General features: G+C 32.1%; 1 protein-coding gene across 15 annotated transcripts; it reads left to right on the forward strand.

Moving 5' to 3' along the window:
* Window positions 1–1,898: 1,898 nt before the first annotated feature.
* LOC114181878 (probable cyclic nucleotide-gated ion channel 20, chloroplastic) lies at window positions 1,899–16,679 on the forward strand. 15 transcript variants are annotated; one of them, XM_028068502.1, is made up of 22 exons: window positions 1,899–2,161; window positions 2,479–2,984; window positions 3,542–3,733; window positions 3,854–3,952; window positions 4,150–4,287; window positions 4,483–4,731; window positions 4,887–5,150; window positions 5,459–5,604; window positions 6,129–6,206; window positions 6,894–7,023; window positions 7,331–7,577; window positions 7,970–8,132; window positions 9,096–9,201; window positions 10,795–10,985; window positions 11,301–11,440; window positions 11,927–12,013; window positions 12,098–13,055; window positions 13,142–13,298; window positions 13,620–13,664; window positions 13,806–13,974; window positions 14,382–16,424; window positions 16,501–16,679. In XM_028068502.1, exons 2-13 carry the CDS (start codon window positions 2,484–2,486, stop codon window positions 9,190–9,192), a joined length of 2,304 nt encoding a protein of 767 aa, XP_027924303.1. In that variant the 5' UTR covers window positions 1,899–2,161; window positions 2,479–2,483; the 3' UTR covers window positions 9,193–9,201; window positions 10,795–10,985; window positions 11,301–11,440; window positions 11,927–12,013; window positions 12,098–13,055; window positions 13,142–13,298; window positions 13,620–13,664; window positions 13,806–13,974; window positions 14,382–16,424; window positions 16,501–16,679. The 15 variants fall into 15 exon arrangements, with proteins under 15 accessions (XP_027924303.1, XP_027924304.1, XP_027924298.1 ...); XM_028068503.1 differs by having other exon boundaries at window positions 11,301–11,435; XM_028068497.1 differs by having other exon boundaries at window positions 11,301–12,013.
* Window positions 16,680–19,247: the final 2,568 nt, after the last annotated feature.

Genomic DNA, 19,247 nt, shown 5'->3' on the forward strand with positions numbered 1-19,247 from the left:
CTTTTATAACAGTAAAATAAATACACCGCGTTAGCGTTAGACTGTGTAAGGACAAGTATGTTATGAAAAGCCATGTGTCTTCTTCACGTTACTTTGACCATTTCAGAGGATGGAACCCACATGAAAAATTATTAAATAAATATAAATTTAAATATACATACATATATATATATATATATATATATATATATATATATATATATATATATATATATAAAAGTAATGATATGGTTGTATTTTAAGCTTTTTAAAATTAAATAATTTTTATCTAGGTTAAATACTAATTTGCTTCAGTTTTTGTTGAGTTTGTTTAATTCAACTTTATTATTTTACTTATAGTTTTAATTTTTTTTCCAATTTTTAATTTAGTTCTTTTATTCTTTTTAAAATTTTCTTAATTTAAAGTATGGTTATGTATGAATGTACTATCAAATTAATTTAATTTTTATATTTATTATTTTTATTTAATTCAGTCTATTTTTTTAAATAGAATATTTAATAATAATATTATTCATATAGTTAGAGAGGATAACAACGTTTTTAAATTTTAATATTAACATTTAAATTTTTCGTGAATAAATAATTAATACTAATATTATTAAAAATACAAAAACATATTTTTATTAATAATTATACGATTAACAGCGGTCTAAAATTACTTAATTACAATAATAGTGTTGGAGTCACCGTAACTAGTTTATATGTAAAAAATAATAATTATAATATTTAATAATACTATATAAAATTTTCCTAATTAGTAAAATTAATGTATTTAAAATTAATTCATTTTACTTAAAAATATGATGAATTAAAAAAACCTTAGAATAAATAAATTAGAAACCTAATTATTTAACTTATAATAATTATTCTATATATAATACTTAAAAAATATAATTAATACTGTAAACTATTTACCCTACAAAAATTACTCTCATTTAATCATAACTACTTTCATCTTTGTTAATGACAATTGTGCGAAAAAAAAGTACTAAATCTAAAATAAATAAAAAATTGGATATGCAAAATGTTAGATGTTACTCTAAGCAAGAGCGATAGTTAGTAATACAATAAAAAGAAAAATAATTAATAATAAAAATTCTTTTATGATCTTACTTGATTAGTGTAGATTTATTTACAGGATTAATCATAAACTAACCATGGTGGTTCTTAAGGTAATATGTGAAAAAATACGTACAACTTTTAGTTCTGGAAACTATAATTAGTAGTAAAAAAATATTAAAATTAACGGTTAAGTATATTTTTAATCTCTGAATTTTGGTTAAGAATTGAGATTCGTTCCTAGTCGAAACTTTAATAAATTTTGATCCCTAAAATTTAAAAATGAATGAATATACTACTTTTAACCCAATTTTATTGACTTTTTTCAACCCGTGAAATGTGTTTCATGTTAATAGTGGAGTTATTTACGCCATTTGACACATTCTCGACTCAATATTACTGAGAAATACATTCAAAACCTAAGAAAATATTAACAAAATTGAGTTAAAAGGACTATATTCATTTTTAAAGTTTAAGGACCAAAAATTATCAAAGTTTCGACCATGGACATTTAGGGACAAAAATATACTTAATTCTAAAATTAAACTTTAAAAGTATATATATATATATATATATATATATATATTTTTTTTTTTTTGGTATTCAATCAAATACACTTTTTAATACTAACATCTTACCTTACCGAAATTAACAAACTTTCTCGTGATATTTGATTTTGATTTGACAAAAATATTAGGTTGTTTTAGAACTAAGTAGTTGGAGAAATAGGATATCATTAAAAATCGTTATCTAGATTTTGTCGGAAAACTTAACAAGGTCGTAGCCAAAGGTGCAAACTTGTTCAAAGGAGCAAATAGGAAAGTGTGTGGGAAAAACACACACCAAACAACACTATGCTTGTTTATTTTCTACTTTCTGCTACCTTGGTTCACACCGTTCTTTCCTCAGAGTTGCCTCAAAGACTAAAACTCAGTCACCTTTTCTCTCTCTTTCTCACTCATGACTCTTATTTATACCAGTGAGAATCTTCTTCTCCTCTCCTCTCCTCTTGTGCCATTCCGTATTTTTCAAATGGCTGCATTGTGACATTGTCAACAGTTAGTGGGGTTCTGACTTCTGAGTATTCTGATACCTTAAACAGGTCTCACCCTTAGTTTTGTTGCTATTCTATACTTGGAAAAATCAATCTTTTATTCATTTACTTCTTCATACCCTTTTGCTTGCTTTGGTCACCCTTTACTATATCATGTATGGATTCTTCCTGGAGTAGTGCCAGTTACCATGTTCCCTTTGTGTTTGATGAAAGAACAGTGTTTGAGTGCTTTTCTTACCTCTCTGTATGTTTTGTTTCCTTTTCACTTATTCATTGTTTTCTGCATATGTTGGATTCGTTTTGACTTTGATATCACTGTTTTGACATAGAAATCGAGATGATGAATTTTCCTTTCTAATTTGCAGACCACATGGCTAATTTTGAGAGAGATGATGTGGCAATTCTATCAGATTGTCATCCCCAAGTATCAGTTGAAGTCGTTGATTCTGGATTCCCAAGGCATGTATCTAGGACTCGAAGTGTATCAATTTCTATTCCCGCGACACTCACAGAGCCATATGAAAGAGATACTAATCTTGTGGGATACACTGGTCCCTTACGGATTCAGAGAATAACTCCATTTAATCAGATGAGTGGTCCATTGCATGCTACTAATAGACCTGGAAACCTTTCTCGGCAGAATAAAGTGGCACCCGAGTCACAAGCAGAAGAAAGTAAGACAGAAAATTTTTCTTCATGCTGTGGCGTCATGGGTGAAAATGATTTGCAGAACTATGCTTGCAAGAATGAACATTTAGTTAGGTCTGGTCCACTGGGAATGTGCAGTGATCCATATTGTACAACGTGCCCAACTTACTTCAAGGCTATTCAGAAAAGTAGTTCAAATGCTTCGGGTATATTTAAACATGAGGTATAAATAAATTATAGTTTCCTTTCTCTTAAGAAGCTTATGACTGCTACATGTTGAAGTTTCCTTAGATTACATTTTGTGTCAAGGTTCTTTACTTTTTGCATCTATCATAATCAAGAATTTTATACATGTGTATGCCTCTGCTATAGAGTTTAATTATAAGAATTGCTTATGATTTAATATGATGATTTTCTAATGATGCCTAGGTAATCGTTTGAAACTACAACTTCTGAATCAGACAACGTTTTCTATGTTTATACATAATATCATGGTGTATTTTCTTCTTATTGTGGACTACTTTGTTGTTTCCATAAAATATTTTTTCAGTTGTTACTGCAGTTGGACCTAAAATGGAATTACATGCTATTTTGTGATGCATGTATATGCATAAAAAATATATGTTGCGGTTCTAATTATGGTCTATTTTTTGGTTGTGTAGGCAATAATCTTTCACATTTTGAAATCTCTTTTGCCATTTGTGGACATTTGATCTTATGAATCACTTTGACAATATTAGCTTCATTTACTCAACGATTTTCAACTCTTAATGCTTTCAGTTTCGGAATACTCTTTACGAGGATGCCAAGAATTGGGCGAGAAGACTTTTTACTTTCTTGATTCCCCATGTTCCTAGAGTTATGAATCCTCACAATAAACTTGTACAACAATGGAATCAATTTTTTGCAATATGTTGCTTGGTGGCAATTTTTGTGGATCCGTTATTTTTCTTCTTGCTCTCTGTGCAGAAGGTATGGTTTAAGCCCTTTATTATGATTCAAAATATTGCTTGCTGTACTATTTCCAATGTGATTCTTGTTATCTCTATGAAGTGTCTAACGTGCTCTAAGTTTTCTGTCTTTCTTATGCAGAAAAATAAATGTATTGTTATAAACTGGGGTTTTACAAAACTTCTTGTTGCACTTAGAAGCATGAATGATTTCATACACTTCCTAAACATTATTCTTCAGGTAACTTTTAAGGCTTTTCTAACGGTTGTTTATTTCTTTGTTGTTTAACTAGTTTTCTTATATTAAGTCGGAGTAATATATTGTTACTTTGAGACATGTATTTTCAAGTTTTCTCTCTGTAAGAGACTAAGAGGATATAACATAATCTGCTGAATGCAACAGAACTCAATTAATTCTTTCGCATTGATTCTCCGCAGTTTAGGTTGGCTTATGTGGCTCCTGAGTCTAGGGTGGTTGGTGCTGGGGAGTTAGTTGATCATCCAAAGAAAATAGCTCTTCATTACTTTAAGACATCTTTCTTCATTGACTTATTTGTTGTTCTTCCACTTCCTCAGGTAAATTTCTCTCCATTTCCCTTTCTGCTTATTTTCACAGCAGTATCCTTTGCATCTAATGTGATTTTTTCTTGATCAAGTATACAATCTACACCATGTTTTCATTCCTTGTCTCTAACTTTGGGTTTATACCATTTTATGAAGATGAAAGCAATTTTGGGTGAATAATGGTATAATTCTGTGAAATACTTGCAGATATTCATATTGTTTGTCCTACCAACGCACTTAGGGACAGGGTCAACAGGAGCAAACTATGCAAATAACCTTTTGCGTATTGTGATTCTCGTTCAGCATATCCCTAGACTATGTAGATTTCTTCCTATGATATTTTCTCCAGCTGGATTTGTATTTGAGTCTCCGTGGGCAAATTTCTTTATAAATCTTTTCACCTTTGTACTGTCTGGCCATGTTGTTGGATCCTGGTGGTACCTCTTCAGTTTGCAGGTAGGTTAAGGCCTTTCCTTTACATACCAACTAATAATGAAATGATGATGAGAGATTCAATTAAAAGTTGGGAAATTTCAGTTAGGTGGCTACATCAAGTAAAGGTTCATATATTCAGTTATTAATTTCTGCATTCTCTCTATATCTTCTCCCAGAGGGTTATTCAGTGTCTACGAGACGCCTGTGGAAACACACATATTCCTGGATGCACAAAATTCATTGATTGTGGACATGGAAAAACTGAAGCATATCAAAATAATGAAAGTTGGAGAAATTGGACAAACAATGCTGTTGCAAGTGCTTGTTTTACTGAAGATGGTTTTCGTGATGGTTATGGTATCTTTCTCAAAGCTGTCAACCTTACCGCACATCCTAATCTGTCTACTAGATATTTCTATTCATCGTTTTGGGGATTTCAGGTAACTGTGTTCATTGTCTTCAAGTTTATCATGTTACCAGTATATTTGTGAGGTGTGTTTTTGTTAGAACTTAGGAGACATAAAGCTTTCCCAGTGTTGAAAATTGAGGCAAGATAGCATGCACATTGCTGTCTTCTAGAGCAAGAAATTCTAAAAATGAATATCCATGAATCTGGAAAAGCCTCATTGAAATTATATTGGCAACAAGATACTTTGTTTTGCATATAAATGGCATGCCTTTTAATTCAATATTTGATTTTTCAAATACATGAAATCCTACTAATGCTCTATGCCTGTGTTTTCTGCAGCAAATTAGTACACTGACTGGGAATTTAGTCCCTAGCTATTTTGTTCCCGAAATTCTTTTTACTAAGGCCATTCTTGGGTCAGGACTGTTGCTGTTTGCTCTTCTCATTGGAAACATACAGAACATTCTTCAGGCTCTTGGACGCAGGTAGAATGCCATGCTTCATATATGGAAAACCTCTTGAGTTTACACCTAAAACACAGCATAATGACTAACAAGCGTTGTTTGAGGACGTCATTGTCTTCTCTCCTCTTCTCTTAAATAAGTGTTCTTTTAGAGTTCCTTTAAGGAATAGTTTACAAAGTTATCTAATGATCTACCTTGAATACTGAAGGATTTGTGAGCTTCATAGAGGGAAATAAGTTGCACTGCTTTCTCTCCCCTGTATCTAGTTGGGTTAATACAGAATTTTCTGAAGTTGTTGCCTTTACTTTGATCTAAATGTAACTGAATATAAGTCCATCACCGGTTTCATGATTTTGGAATTGGGACTTTTTGGGGTTGATGGTTTTAACTATGATTTCTGGACTCCAAAGAGCCCTTGTATATTATATTCTAGTAGTTTTTCTAGAGTAATTATGGCTAATAAATTTGCCACTTGTTATATATTAAATATTTAACAACATACATATATATTTATGTATATTTCATCTTCTTACTTTCTCTTAAAGGAACCTAGAGATGTCACTTAGACGACGTGATGTTGAGAAATGGATGAGCCACCGGCGCTTAGGAGACAATCTAAGAAGGTACAATTCTTTCCCATTATGGTCAGACTTGTATTTCTCTCATAAATTGGTTAAAATTTTCTTTTTATATCTCTACTCCTTTCCAAAGCACCATTTTTGGCAATGTATATATTAACTTCAAGTAGAAAATATTACTACTCCACAGGTCAAAATAGATGGACTCAAGTTAACAACTATTAGAGAATCTTTTACTGAGTGACCTATGATAGTTTGTTTTTCTTTTTTACCCGGATAATTTTAATTTTCTTGAATCTCCATATATGTGTTTCTTATGCTTCCACCTGAATGCATGTTTTGTTTTGCTAAAAAGCATTATGCAGTGTCTAGGAAAAGAGTGTTGATGGAAAAGGGTTATCTACAAAAAAGAGACTACTTACCAACCTTAGTACTAGTGTATATAGTATAGAACTGCCATACACTTTTGCATGATTATTTTTCCAGAAGCCTAATTCCTTCCTCTGAATTAATGTCATGCCTCCACCAATGTGGAATATGATCAAAGAAAACTATGAGAAGCTACTAATCATTGCCACACTATAGGAGGCTATTGCATGTTTGTTTGAGCTAATGCTTAAAATGGTTTCACAATCTGTCACTTTTATACAGGCACTGAAATCATATGATTTGTTTGCATGATATAAAGGAAGAGAGATTCCATTCCACTTATATGTTTGGTCTGTCATGTAGGAGAGTGCGACAGGCTGAACGATATAACTGGGCTGCAACAAGGGGGGTGAATGAAGAAATGCTCCTGGAGAATTTGCCAGAAGACCTCCAAAGGGAAATTAGACGTCATCTCTTCACATTTATTAAGAAAGTTAGTGGTTATATAGATTTTGCAAGTGATATACTTCTATTTTCATGAGCTCTAGAATTTGATCCTTATTATTTTCATATATGATGGACAGGATACGTGTATCGGATAGAATACACTATAAATTATTGTTATCATAAAAGTGTTGCTATATATATTAGATACTTTATTAATGAGTATCGGTAAATATCATAAAGTATCGGACACAAATACGCAAATCGGTTGAGTTTTATTACAAGATAAGGTGATTTTGTGCATTGTCCACACTTCAAGCTTAAATGGATCTTACATTGTTTTTCATATGCTGCAGGTTCGAATTTTTGCCTTATTGGATGAGCCTATCTTGGATGCCATATGTGAGAGGCTAAGACAGAAAACATATATCAAAGGAAGCAAAATTTTGTATGATGGTGGTTTGGTAGAGAAGATGGTTTTTATTGTGCGTGGAAAATTGGAGAGCGTTGGCGAAGATGGAATCAGTGCTCCCCTTTATGAAGGGAGTGTCTGTGGCGAAGAACTTCTGACATGGTGTCTTGAGCATCCCTTAACAAGCAAAGGTACATTTCATTTCTAGAAAGCAAACATTAGAAAAGTAAGAACTGCTCTAAGGTACTGTTTGATATAAAAGTACAAACTGTCATGAAAAATTGGAACTATTTATCATATGGAATATACAATAATCATTCAATGCTTACATTTTTACCTACTTTGAACTATTCAGCCTTATTTGGACTTTTGATATCTTTTCCTATCATCATTTTGCAAGTTTTTGGTCCATGTAACTTTCACTATTAATAAGAATGTTGACTTGTCAGCATGAATGTGTTGATATAGCAAACAATAGTTGACTTGACTTAAGGTTCTCATTGGCAATATCATTTATAGAATAGGGGCATGTTCCATGGTTAGAGTAGTGGCATGCTCAACTTGTTTGAAATTTGTCTTGCAGGTTGCAGAAAAGCAAGGATTCCAAGGCAAAAGCTGGTTAGTAACAGAAGAGTAATTTGCTTAACAAATGTGGAGGCATTTTCTCTCAGAGCAGCAGACCTTGAAGAAGTTACAGGCCTATTTGCAAGATTCTTTAGGAGTCCCCGTGTTCGAGGAGCCATAAGGTTATCATCTTCTCCTGTTTTATATCTGATTTTTTGTTTCTTCGTACATTTGTTTATGAATAATGATATTTTAATCTATTTTTAACTTATTACTTCGATCATAGATCATTTACTTTTATAATATTGCTGTCGACCCTTTATATGTTTATAAAATCTGGTTCATTCTGAATTAGTCTTTCTGTGGAAAAAAAGTTTTGACAGAATAAAAGTAAATTGTCCAGTGTAGTGCAGTCTTTCATGTTTGAATTTTGATTTCACAAAGTCCAACATATTAAACTTGTTCCCCTTGTCCATGAACTTTGTCAAAAGTCACTATAGAACTAAAATGATATAAAACACAAATAAAAGATTACATAATAAAGGGGAAAGACCTAGGCTTAAATTCTTACTAAAATAAATGTTTATATTTAATGTCTTTTCATACCTCCTATTTTAAAATTGATAGTGAGGAAAAAAATGTGGAAGAACATAAAGTATAAACACTTTTTACATACTTTTATTATTTTGCAAATTTATGTAACTCTTATTAAATAATTTATGTACTTATCATTTAATAATATAAAAATGTATTTATCAGTAACAATATATATAAAAAAAACTGTCAGTGTTAACATTTTTCATACTATAAACAATCAATAGCTATAATAGTAATCGTCTTTTTTATAAAAATTAGTCAATTGTCTTAAAAGCCATATAATGATGAATGCTACAGCTATTAGCTTATGAAAATCACTCCAAGAAATTAAACCTTTTTTTTTTTTTTATTTCTTATAGTTTTTCCCTTTTTTCTTGTTTTAAGCTATTTTTTTATCGTTAAATGCCATTATTTTTTATGCCCTAACATAAAAATAAAATGTTTGATAATGTTAGTCCGTATTAAATAATGGGAATTAGATAGATTTCCCTAAACATGCATTTAATTATGAAATTAATTATTCTGTATTGTTGATTATATGATGATAGGTATGAGTCACCTTATTGGAGATGCTTTGCAGCAACAAGCATTCAGGTTGCATGGAAATACAGAATGAAATGTCTTCGTCGTTCTAAAACTGCATAATCAAATGAAGTATGAACATTTAGATTTTAATGTAATGTATAAGGTGCATTATATTTGTTTTATTTTCTTGTTTTTTAGTTTTTAAAAGTTGTTGTAAATTAAAATTTAATAAAATTACTCCACCACTGATCTTATCTCACTCCACCAAAAACTCACTTAATACAAAACTATATTAAAATATAATAATAATAATAATAATAATAATAATAAGTAATAATGACAATAAATATTGATCATAAAAGCTATAAAATGGTAAACGTATGTCACGTGAGCAATTGTGACAACATTATAATAATAAATGTAATGTTTAAATTTCTATTTAGTTCTATTTAGAAAAATTACACATTAATAAATTGTAAAAATATTAATAGAATAACATATTCTTTCATTAATACTATAAAGTGTAATGATGGTGGGAGACAGGCACCGGTGAAAAAGTCGTTACATATTTTTTAAGAATTAAAGTCAAATTACAAATATTTTGCTTTTTTTTGTTTTATCGAAAACAGATATTCATAATGCTTTTTAAACTAAAATCCTATAATTCAAAGGACAGTTAATTTTACATCGGGATATTTTCCTTTTGATTTGGGATACGACAATTATAACTAGCGAAATCGTGATTTATCTAGTGGTGAAAATTTCAGGCCACCTTCCTAAATATTGGGATATCTAGATATTTATGCTAGAGTATGGGCTTATGAGCTGAGGTTGGGTTTTGTTGTGTGATTTTCATATGTTTCGGCCTTCGTTATGAATGCATTTTGGCTAGTCTCATCTTCTAGTCGAGGTGCTCTCCCGACGCTTCATCTCTTTGAGGTTGACCTTGTCTTTTCGACGGACTGTTCCCTAGTTATTTCACCTCGTGTCTAGGATGAATACCTCATCCTTTGGATGAGCTACTCCTCAGATGCCTCACCTTGTCACTAGGATGAAAACCTCATCCTCTGGATGAGCTGTTTCCCAGAAGGCCTCATCCTCTGGATGAGCTGCTTCATAGGTGCCTCACCTTGTCTCTAGGATGAAGACCTCATCCTTTGGATGACCTGCTTTCCAAGTGCCTCACCTTGTCATTAGGATGAAGACCTCGTCATTAGGAGGAAGACCTCATCCTTTGGATGAGCTGCTTCCCAGGTGTTTCACCTCGTCTCTAGGGTGTATATGAAGTATGCGATCAAATTGGGAGATTGTGTGGTGAACGTTGTCATGGTCAAGTAAAGACTGAGAGGTAAAATGTAAGTGAATGGAAGAGAAGGAAGAATGATTGGGAAGTAAAGGAAGAAACTCGGAAATGGAAGAAGAAAGACAAATCATTCTTTGTGAGATTGACATATGCAAGAAGACGAGTGCAAAGGGAGGATAAGTAACGTTCCAAGACGAGTGCCTGTGTTTCCAAGAGACCTACTCGTCCTTGCTAGGGCTGGGCAAAAATAACTTAATTGTACTGTACTTAAGTTAACTGCACTGTTTTAAACTAAAAATAACTGAATTATTAATAGTAAAATTAAACTGTACTACTTTTAAGTTAAAGTTTAAAATACTGTACTGAAAACAGTTAACTGTTTAGACCAGTACAGTTAACTGTGGTTTCATTTCTCTTAGAATCTCATTCGATCCCTTGAATCAAATTGGGTCCACAAGCAGAGTGACGCACATTGATTCGATCACCACCGAGACAGATCTTGCCTCGCCGCCGTCGAAGGTCGCCGTTGAAGGTTGTGCCGCCGCCGTCGAAGGTTGCGTCGTCCTTCCTGAGATATCTCTTGTTGCTGTTCATCTCTTTCTGGCTTTAGGTTTTCATTTCACTTCTCTTTTTTCTCCAATTCGATTTTTCCCTTCAACCATTCTGTATAATTTTGACCCATCAATGAACAAATTTGATTTTTGTGTGTACACACAGAATTGTGAAGCATCAAAAGTTGTGAAAAATTGAGCTTGATCTGAAAGTTTAATGTTAGGGTGATGGTGATTAAAGGGATTGATTACAAGCAATTCCACTTTATGTATATGTGAATGGAAAATGGATAAGAATGTCTTTTTGTTGTCTTGTACACCTACCCAGAGACAAGAATGTTTGATTGCTAGTATGATGATGTTTAATGATGCAGGGATTTGAGTGGGACTTTGGTGTGTTTTCTGGTCTTGAAGGCGTTGAGAAACCAAACCCAAAAATTTATGAGATTGCACTTGAGAGGTCTGGAAACATTGCACCTGAACAAACTTTGCATATTTTACTATAATAGGTGAGGTAAGATAAAGTAGGGTAGGTGAGATATGTTATCCTGTTTTGTCATTGCAATTATAGGCTTGTTATTTATTTGGTGTTGTTGGTTTAGTTCCCTGATCGTGGTTTTGCTTTTGTTCAAGTTTTGGTGTGATTCTTTGTGTCTGTTCTGGAGATGTTTTGTTCAAGTTTTGTTCAAGTTCTCAGAAACTTATATATTTGGAGAACTATTGGAGACAGGTGAAGTGGATTTATGTTTAGATTGGCAGGCAAAGCTTGTTTGGGTAACTGTTTGCAGAGCTGAAAATACAATGAAAGTATGTAGGATGAAGGAAACTCTTGGTTACTTTTGAGTTAAAAATAATTCTAGCAGTGTTGAAATAGTTATTCAAATATAGACCAAATCTTCCTTATGCTGCTGGGAAAATTACCGTATCCAGCATTGCGGAATGGGATGATATTAATAGATGTCATATACTTGGCTTATAAGGGAGCATTTTTTTTTTGAAGGTTTCAAGTCATGTTTGACTAGGGTGTTATTTCTTCCCTTTTACTTCTAACATCTGCTGGTGTTATTTCTCCACACACTGTTGAAAGGTTGGTGTTCGCATTTGAGTTGGATCTGATAATGCTTATGCAATGGCCGGTATTTATTAGTCAGTATGTTTCCTTCTTTGACAGGCATTGGGAAATGAACATCTTTGTACTGCTTTCTCAGATACCCTACTAGACTCCCGAGAGGTTATCTTTCTCTGCAGGTTATTGTCAAATATTAAACCAAAGTTTGTCAAAGTCTGCATAAAAGAATGCATATCAGACACTAACTTCACCAGCTTTTGTGAATCATGATAGAAATCAAGGGTTCCACGACCTTGAAAACCTAGCTAGAATCAGGTTCACATATATACTTGCATCTCATTCCTCACGTATGAATCATCCATCTTAGCTATATTAATTACCATTGACCAATCCTCACGAGACTTACCTTTCCAACATGATCAGAAGACACTAAGTTTAGTTAGAACATAAAAGAAAATTATTTGCTTATAACCGAAACAAGCAATAATATTCACTGTGCCTTTGAGTGAGTCCATGTGCCAACATAAAAGTCCAATTTCTCGAAAAGAGTTGGTGTTTGATTATCCTAGTGGTTTTGCTGCTGCATGTTTCTGGTTTCTGCACCTTTTCTATTCCCTCCTAGTTTTACAGTGCTGAACGATGAACCTTTTATGACCCAGCATTTTACTATACACCAGACCCTTTTCCATTGACTCTGAAAGCAACCTAACATCCAAACAAGAAAACAACCTTCACCATAAACCCCCCGAGCCTGAACCAGTTAATCTTGCCGTGGAGACTTCTGTTAAGAAGAATACTCAAACCCCCAGAAAAAGTGAACATGTGAAGATAGAACGTGAATCAAAAATCGGTTATTTTCATAAAAGTGACGGTTCTTCCAAAAACCAGCTTCGGTCTAAGTTACGCCTTGTTCGTGTGGGTTCAAAATTTTCGCATTCAGTACCGTTGGCACCTTCTTCTTTTGCTAGGTCAACGGTAAAGTCTGATAACACTCAGAGAATCCCTGCTGAACATGAAAGCATTGAAGTCCAAGGCAGAGGATGCAAAAGGAGGTTTTTTGGTAACTTAATTGTTGTTTTGGTGTAAATTTGGTTACTTGTATCGATAACTAGGCTCACTTTGGCATGTAATTCATTTTCTTTTCAGAACAGAAAGAGGCTGAGGAAGTGATACCGTTGATATGTAAAAGTTCTTCACCAGAATCAGTGCTTTATCAAGCAAGCAATCACTTCTCTAGTCAACACAAGAGGAGAGTGCGATGTATTGCTGTGTGTCCTGTAAATGATCACCAATTTGTCACCAGGTTTAAAATAATATCATTCTTCGTGAAAGCATTTTGCACATGTTTTTCATTTGATTATGGTTTTTTCATTTAATGAAACTACTATGTGATATGTTAAGAGAGAAAGAAATGAAATTGACATGTAGAAGTTCTCTAGTTAATAGAGAAGTCAATTTATTTTTTTCTTCCTATTTTTTTATCTCTTAAAAGTTTGTATAGAGCTCCTTAATGGAATCATAACTTTTTGTCATTTCTTTATCATCTGTTTAACATTTTTCTTGGTAAAAACAAGTCTGTTACATAATTTGATGCTTGCTTCTTTTTTTTTGTGAATGATTGCAGTGCTTTGGATGGAGTGGTCAACTTGTGGGAAATTCATTCGTCACAGTATGTCTTCGTTTTTCTTTTGAGCCTTTTTGTTTTAAAATTGTTCTTGTATTGTTATAGCTACATAGTTGTCGACTATCACAAATCAAATAATCTTGTATTGTTCCATTCTATATATGAAGTTTTGTCGGAATTTTGTAGGTCTGGAGCTTGTCTTCTCCGAAGTACAAATTGTATATCCCCACAGCAGAGATGGCCAGAAGACATAGTTTGGCACCCAGACGGAAACACCTTGCTCTCGGTATATAGTGCTGATGGTCGAGACTCTCAAATATCAGTTACGGATTTCGGTAGAGTAAAAACTGACGGGGTAAGAAATTTGGATTCTCTATTTAGTTGTTCTGTACTGTTACCGTATAGGACATAACCCAGTAACTTAGTTTAGAAATATCAATTTAGAATTTTGTTTTCATAGAGATTGTTGATGTTATGCAAAACATGGATGTAATTGACAGAGAGCGAACCATGTAAGTTTCTTAGAGGACAAACCTCACGTGACGGGTGTCATAAATAGCATTGCTTTTCTGCCTTGGGAGGAGAATACCAGTTTTGTAACCGGAGGAACAGACCATGCTGTCGTATTGTGGCGTGACTATCTAGCCCGTTAGAAATATCATGTTTCATAGCCTTGCCCAGATTTCACTAGTAATTGTGTGTTTTACTTGAGTGGATGGGTCTCTTGGAATATTTTTTTTACTGATATAAATATGTAATCAGGTTGGAGAACAAAACAGTCAAGTTTATAAGCTGCAATCTTGGATCAGATGGATTTTACATTGCCAGAAACTGTCGAAACTCTTACACCAGCTACTTCTGGGATTGATCCTTTACCTCCTTACATGGCTACATCATCAACTGAGCATAGTAAAGGTCGGTCAGATGTGTGGGAGCATTTTACCAAACAAGATCCTTATTCTGAGAAGAAGGCTAAGTGCAATTACTGTGGTGATTTGATTAAATATTTGGCTGGAACAAGTGGGATGAGGAATCATTTGATAAGATGCAAGGAAAATCCAAATAGAGAAGCATTCAAAAGGAAAAAAATGTCATCATCAACTACAGAAGGGGCTAGTGCTGGCCCTTCACCAACAATTTCTAAGTTTGACCAAAATGCATCTCGAATGAAGTTGGTGAAGATGTTTGTGAAGTCCGAGCTTCCTTTTTGATTTGTGGAAGATGAAGACTTCCGTGACTTTGTACGATCCTTGCAGCCACGGTTTGAGGTCCCATCCCGCACTACATTGAGGCGTGAAATGTGGGAACTCTATGAAGAGGAAAAAGCAAAGTTAAAAATTTTTCTATCAAAGCAGTGTGGGAGGGTTTGCTTAACTACATACACATGGACTTCAATCCAAAACCTAAACTACATGAGTTTAACAGCTCACTTTATTGATGAAGATTGGAAGCTTCATAAGAAAATTTTGAATTTTTCTCAAACAACAGGTCATTCAGGGGAGCTCATTGCTAAACATGTTGAGGCTTGTTTAAATAACTGGGAGTTGAAGCGAGTCCTTAGTGTCACTGTGGATAATGCTACAGCAAATGATGTTGGGGTCCAATACCTCAAAAGAAGGATGTTATCATGGAATTGTCTTGTCTTAAAGGGAGAATATGTTCATATGCGTTGTTGCGCACATATATTAAGTTTGATTGTGAAGGATGGGTTAAAAGAGATAAAAGATTCAATTTCAAAAATTCGAAGTGCAGTTAAATATGTCAAATCTTCTCCAGCTCGATTTGCTAGATTCAAGGCCTGTGTTGAACAAGAGGGAATTTCTTATAGAGGTCTTGTCTGCCTTGATGTTGAAACCAGATGGAATTCAACTTATCTAATGTTAGAGGCAAGCTTGAAGTACAAAGATGCCTTTGTCTTGCTAGATATGCAAGATAAGAAGTTTGGTGCTGAAATGGCCAAAAGTAGTGGTGTGCCACTAGAAGAGGATTGGGAATATGCGAGGTCTGTTCTACCATTCTTAAAGATGTTTTATGACTCTACCATGCGGATTTCTGGTTCTTCTTACGTCACTAGTCATATGTATATGAAGGAAGTGTTTGGAATTGGTAAAAAGATTCGACAATATTCTGAGAGTAGTGATGTGAGCATAAAATTGATGGCAATGAGGATGAAGGGTAAGTATGGCAAATATTGGGGAAATCCCAATGGAATTAATATCTTATTATTGATTGCTGTTGTGCTTGACCCAAGGAGTAAGTTGGATTTTGTTAATTACTTCATTGACTATATATTTGAACCTAGCATGGCCAGTGGATTGAAATCAAAATTATTGTCATCTTTAAAAACACTTTATGATCAATATCAAGGGGTTGAGGAGGGTTCTCAAAGTAGCCAACAAGAATCCCAACTAGATGATGAAGATGATGATCCTCATGGCATGAGCTTCTACCTAAGAGCTACAGGACGTAAATTTGATTATATATCAGAGCTTGATAAATATTTGAGAGAGGATCCTGAACCTTATACAAAGTCAGTTGAGCTTGATGTTTTACATTGGTGGAAGGTCAACTCAACTAGATTTCCTATCCTTGCAAACATGGCTCGAGAGGTGTTAGCCATTCCCATCTCTACCGTAGCATCAGAGTGTGCATTCAGTACAGGAGGAAGGGTGGTTAATCCTTATCGTAGTTGCCTAACGCCTAAAATAGTGGAAGTACTTGTTTGCACACAAGATTGGTTAAGAGGAACACCTTTCTCTATACTTTTTAATGAGGATCCTAAAGAGCTTGATGAATTTGAGCAAGGTGAGTTTATATGAAAACTTTATATACTTTTTAGTTGATACTTTATATGAAAGCCTAAAATATTTTTTTTTTGTAGATATAACTTCTCAAGACGAAGTGGGACCTTCAAGTGCAATTAATTTAGATGATTGAAGATGTATTAAGATGTATTAACATTTTGATGTTGTTTATGGGAGAACCTACTGGAGAACCTATGTATTAAAATGTATAAATATTTGATTTTGGTGTATTGAAGTATGAGGCTTATTTCAAGTATTATTTTCTAAGCACTTTCAAATTATAAACTTTATATTATTATTGCGTATTACAATCATATGTAATTAGTGCAATTCGGTTCAAAATAATGTAATTCAGTTCAAAAACAATGCAATTCAGTTCAAAAATAGTGCAATTCAGTTCAAAATCAGTGCAATTCGGTTCAAAAATAGTACAATTCGGTTCAAAAATAGTGAAGTTTATTCAAAATCAGTGCAATTCGATTCAAAAACGGTTCAAAAATAGTGTAGTTAAGTTAAAAATTAATGCAGTTCAATTCAAGAATAGTGCAGTTCAGTAAAAAATAGTGCAGTTCAGTTAAAAAATAGTGCAGTTCAGTTCTGATATAGTGCAGTTCATAAAACAGTTCAGTTCATAACAGTTCAGTACAGTTCATATTATAGTGCAGTGCAGTTCAGTACAGTGCAGTTCAGTCCAGTTTATTTTTCAGAAAAACAGTTCAGTTCAGTTCTTCCGAATTGTTTTTCAGTTCAGTGCAGTTCATACGAACTGTTTTTTAGTTCAGTGCAGTTTTTGGTAGTTCAGTACAGTGCAGTTATTTTTGCCCAGCCCTAGTCCTTGCCTTGAGCTTCATATGGCTCTCCCAGGAGACCTGGTCGTCCCTACGCCGAGCTTCCTATCTTTACTCCAAGATATATGCTCATCCTTACACCGAGATTCTGTGGCTCTTCGAAGGGACCTGTACACCCATATGACGAGCTGTTTGTCTTCTTTACGAGGCTTTTTGTCCCTGAGGTTTCAACACGTCCTGTGACCTATGTTTAGGGTGAGACGGTATATATATATATATATATATATATATATATATATATATATATATATATATATATATATATATATATATATATATATATATAATGAAACATCTTATTAAAAATACTTATTAAAAATACAAGTTAATAGTGATATCATAATAATTTAGTTATACGAGTTCATAACTAAAGCAGTTGTATATTTCAAATTAATTGTTATAGTTTCTTTTTAGATTATTTGAATCATTACCATTACATTTTTATCACAATAGAGATTTTATCTTAATATTTCCACACTCTTAATCATGTAAACTATCTATATTTAGATTTAGGTTGATCTACCATAATACCTTTTTTAGTTCCACCACATTTAATATCCATATATTAAGAACGAGAAACAAATCTTTTAGAAATCATTGAAAAATACATATACAACTCTTTAATACTTCTATTAATATTTTATAGGGTTTATTTAACAAGAATTTTGAAACATTTTAAAATATGATTGACAACTTAAAGCATCGAAGTGAGTTATAAATAAACCCACTATGTTTTAATGTTTTAACTTAAATTCAATAGTTTATATTATTTTTTATGAATGACATATGTATTGTTACATATATGTTGACATACGTTACTATTGAGTTTAATATTTATTTAACCATAAAGATATTAAATTAATAAACGACAACATGCAATTAAAAATATTAGTTATGTGTCCTATATGAGTTTGGTGAATGTGAAAACAAAACATCATATTTATTTGGAAGGGAATTTTCTTTGCCAACTGTCATTTTTTTTTTATATATTCTTTTTCTTTATTCTGTGGGGGAAAGCCAATTAGAAAACAATCGCATGCTGTAAAAGTATAGTAGAAATATCACAAAATTTTGTACAATTGATAGATAATTAAGCTCAGTGTTATAATCAAATATTGAATAAATGTATCTATTATTTTATTTTGTAAATAGTTATAACCTGGATAATTTCTTAAAACATTAACAGAAAAACAAAATAATAATTTTTTATAAAGTAAATTTAGTTTATAAATAACTAACTTGCAGACACAATTTTTTTAAAAGTTGATTTTTAAACTATATAAAAATTAATTTTGCAGTATTTTTGTTTATGATGATTTACTATTCATGTGGATACAAAATAGATAAAATAAAATTGAAAATAAAAAAGAAAATAATGTTGAACAATAAACTTTCCATCCTACAAATTCCGATTCAAGATTATATTTTTATTATTATTTATTTAATTTTTTATGATAATAGAAAATAATAAAATTATTATTATTATTATAATTATAAAAGATAATTTAAATGATTTTTATAATTTTATTTTAGGTATTGTTTTTCTTTTTTATATTTTTTATTATAATAACTATTTTAGTTTAAAAAATAATTAAATTTTAGAAAAAAAATATCAAATTGAAAAATATAGTTAAATTAAAATTTGTTATCTTTATAGTGAAATAAAAATTAATAAAATGATTAAGGTTAAAAGAGCGGTTAAATAAAAATGACTAAATTAAAAAAATTACATTTAAAGGATAAAATTAATAAAATAATTATTTTAATCAAAAAAAATTATTCAACCGATAAAATTGAAAAAAAAATATGGACATGAAAAGAAAAATATCCTTCATAGTATAATAAATATTTATCTATATTAAATTATAAAATATTTTTTCAATAATTATATTATTGATATATTATAATATTATGTATTAAAATATAGAAGTATAACTTTTCTTCTACTATAGAAATATACTAAAAATGTAAATGCA

The sequence above is a fragment of the Vigna unguiculata genome, chromosome 4 (assembly GCF_004118075.2).
Source record: "Vigna unguiculata cultivar IT97K-499-35 chromosome 4, ASM411807v1, whole genome shotgun sequence".
Classification (NCBI taxonomy): Eukaryota; Viridiplantae; Streptophyta; class Magnoliopsida; order Fabales; family Fabaceae; genus Vigna; species Vigna unguiculata.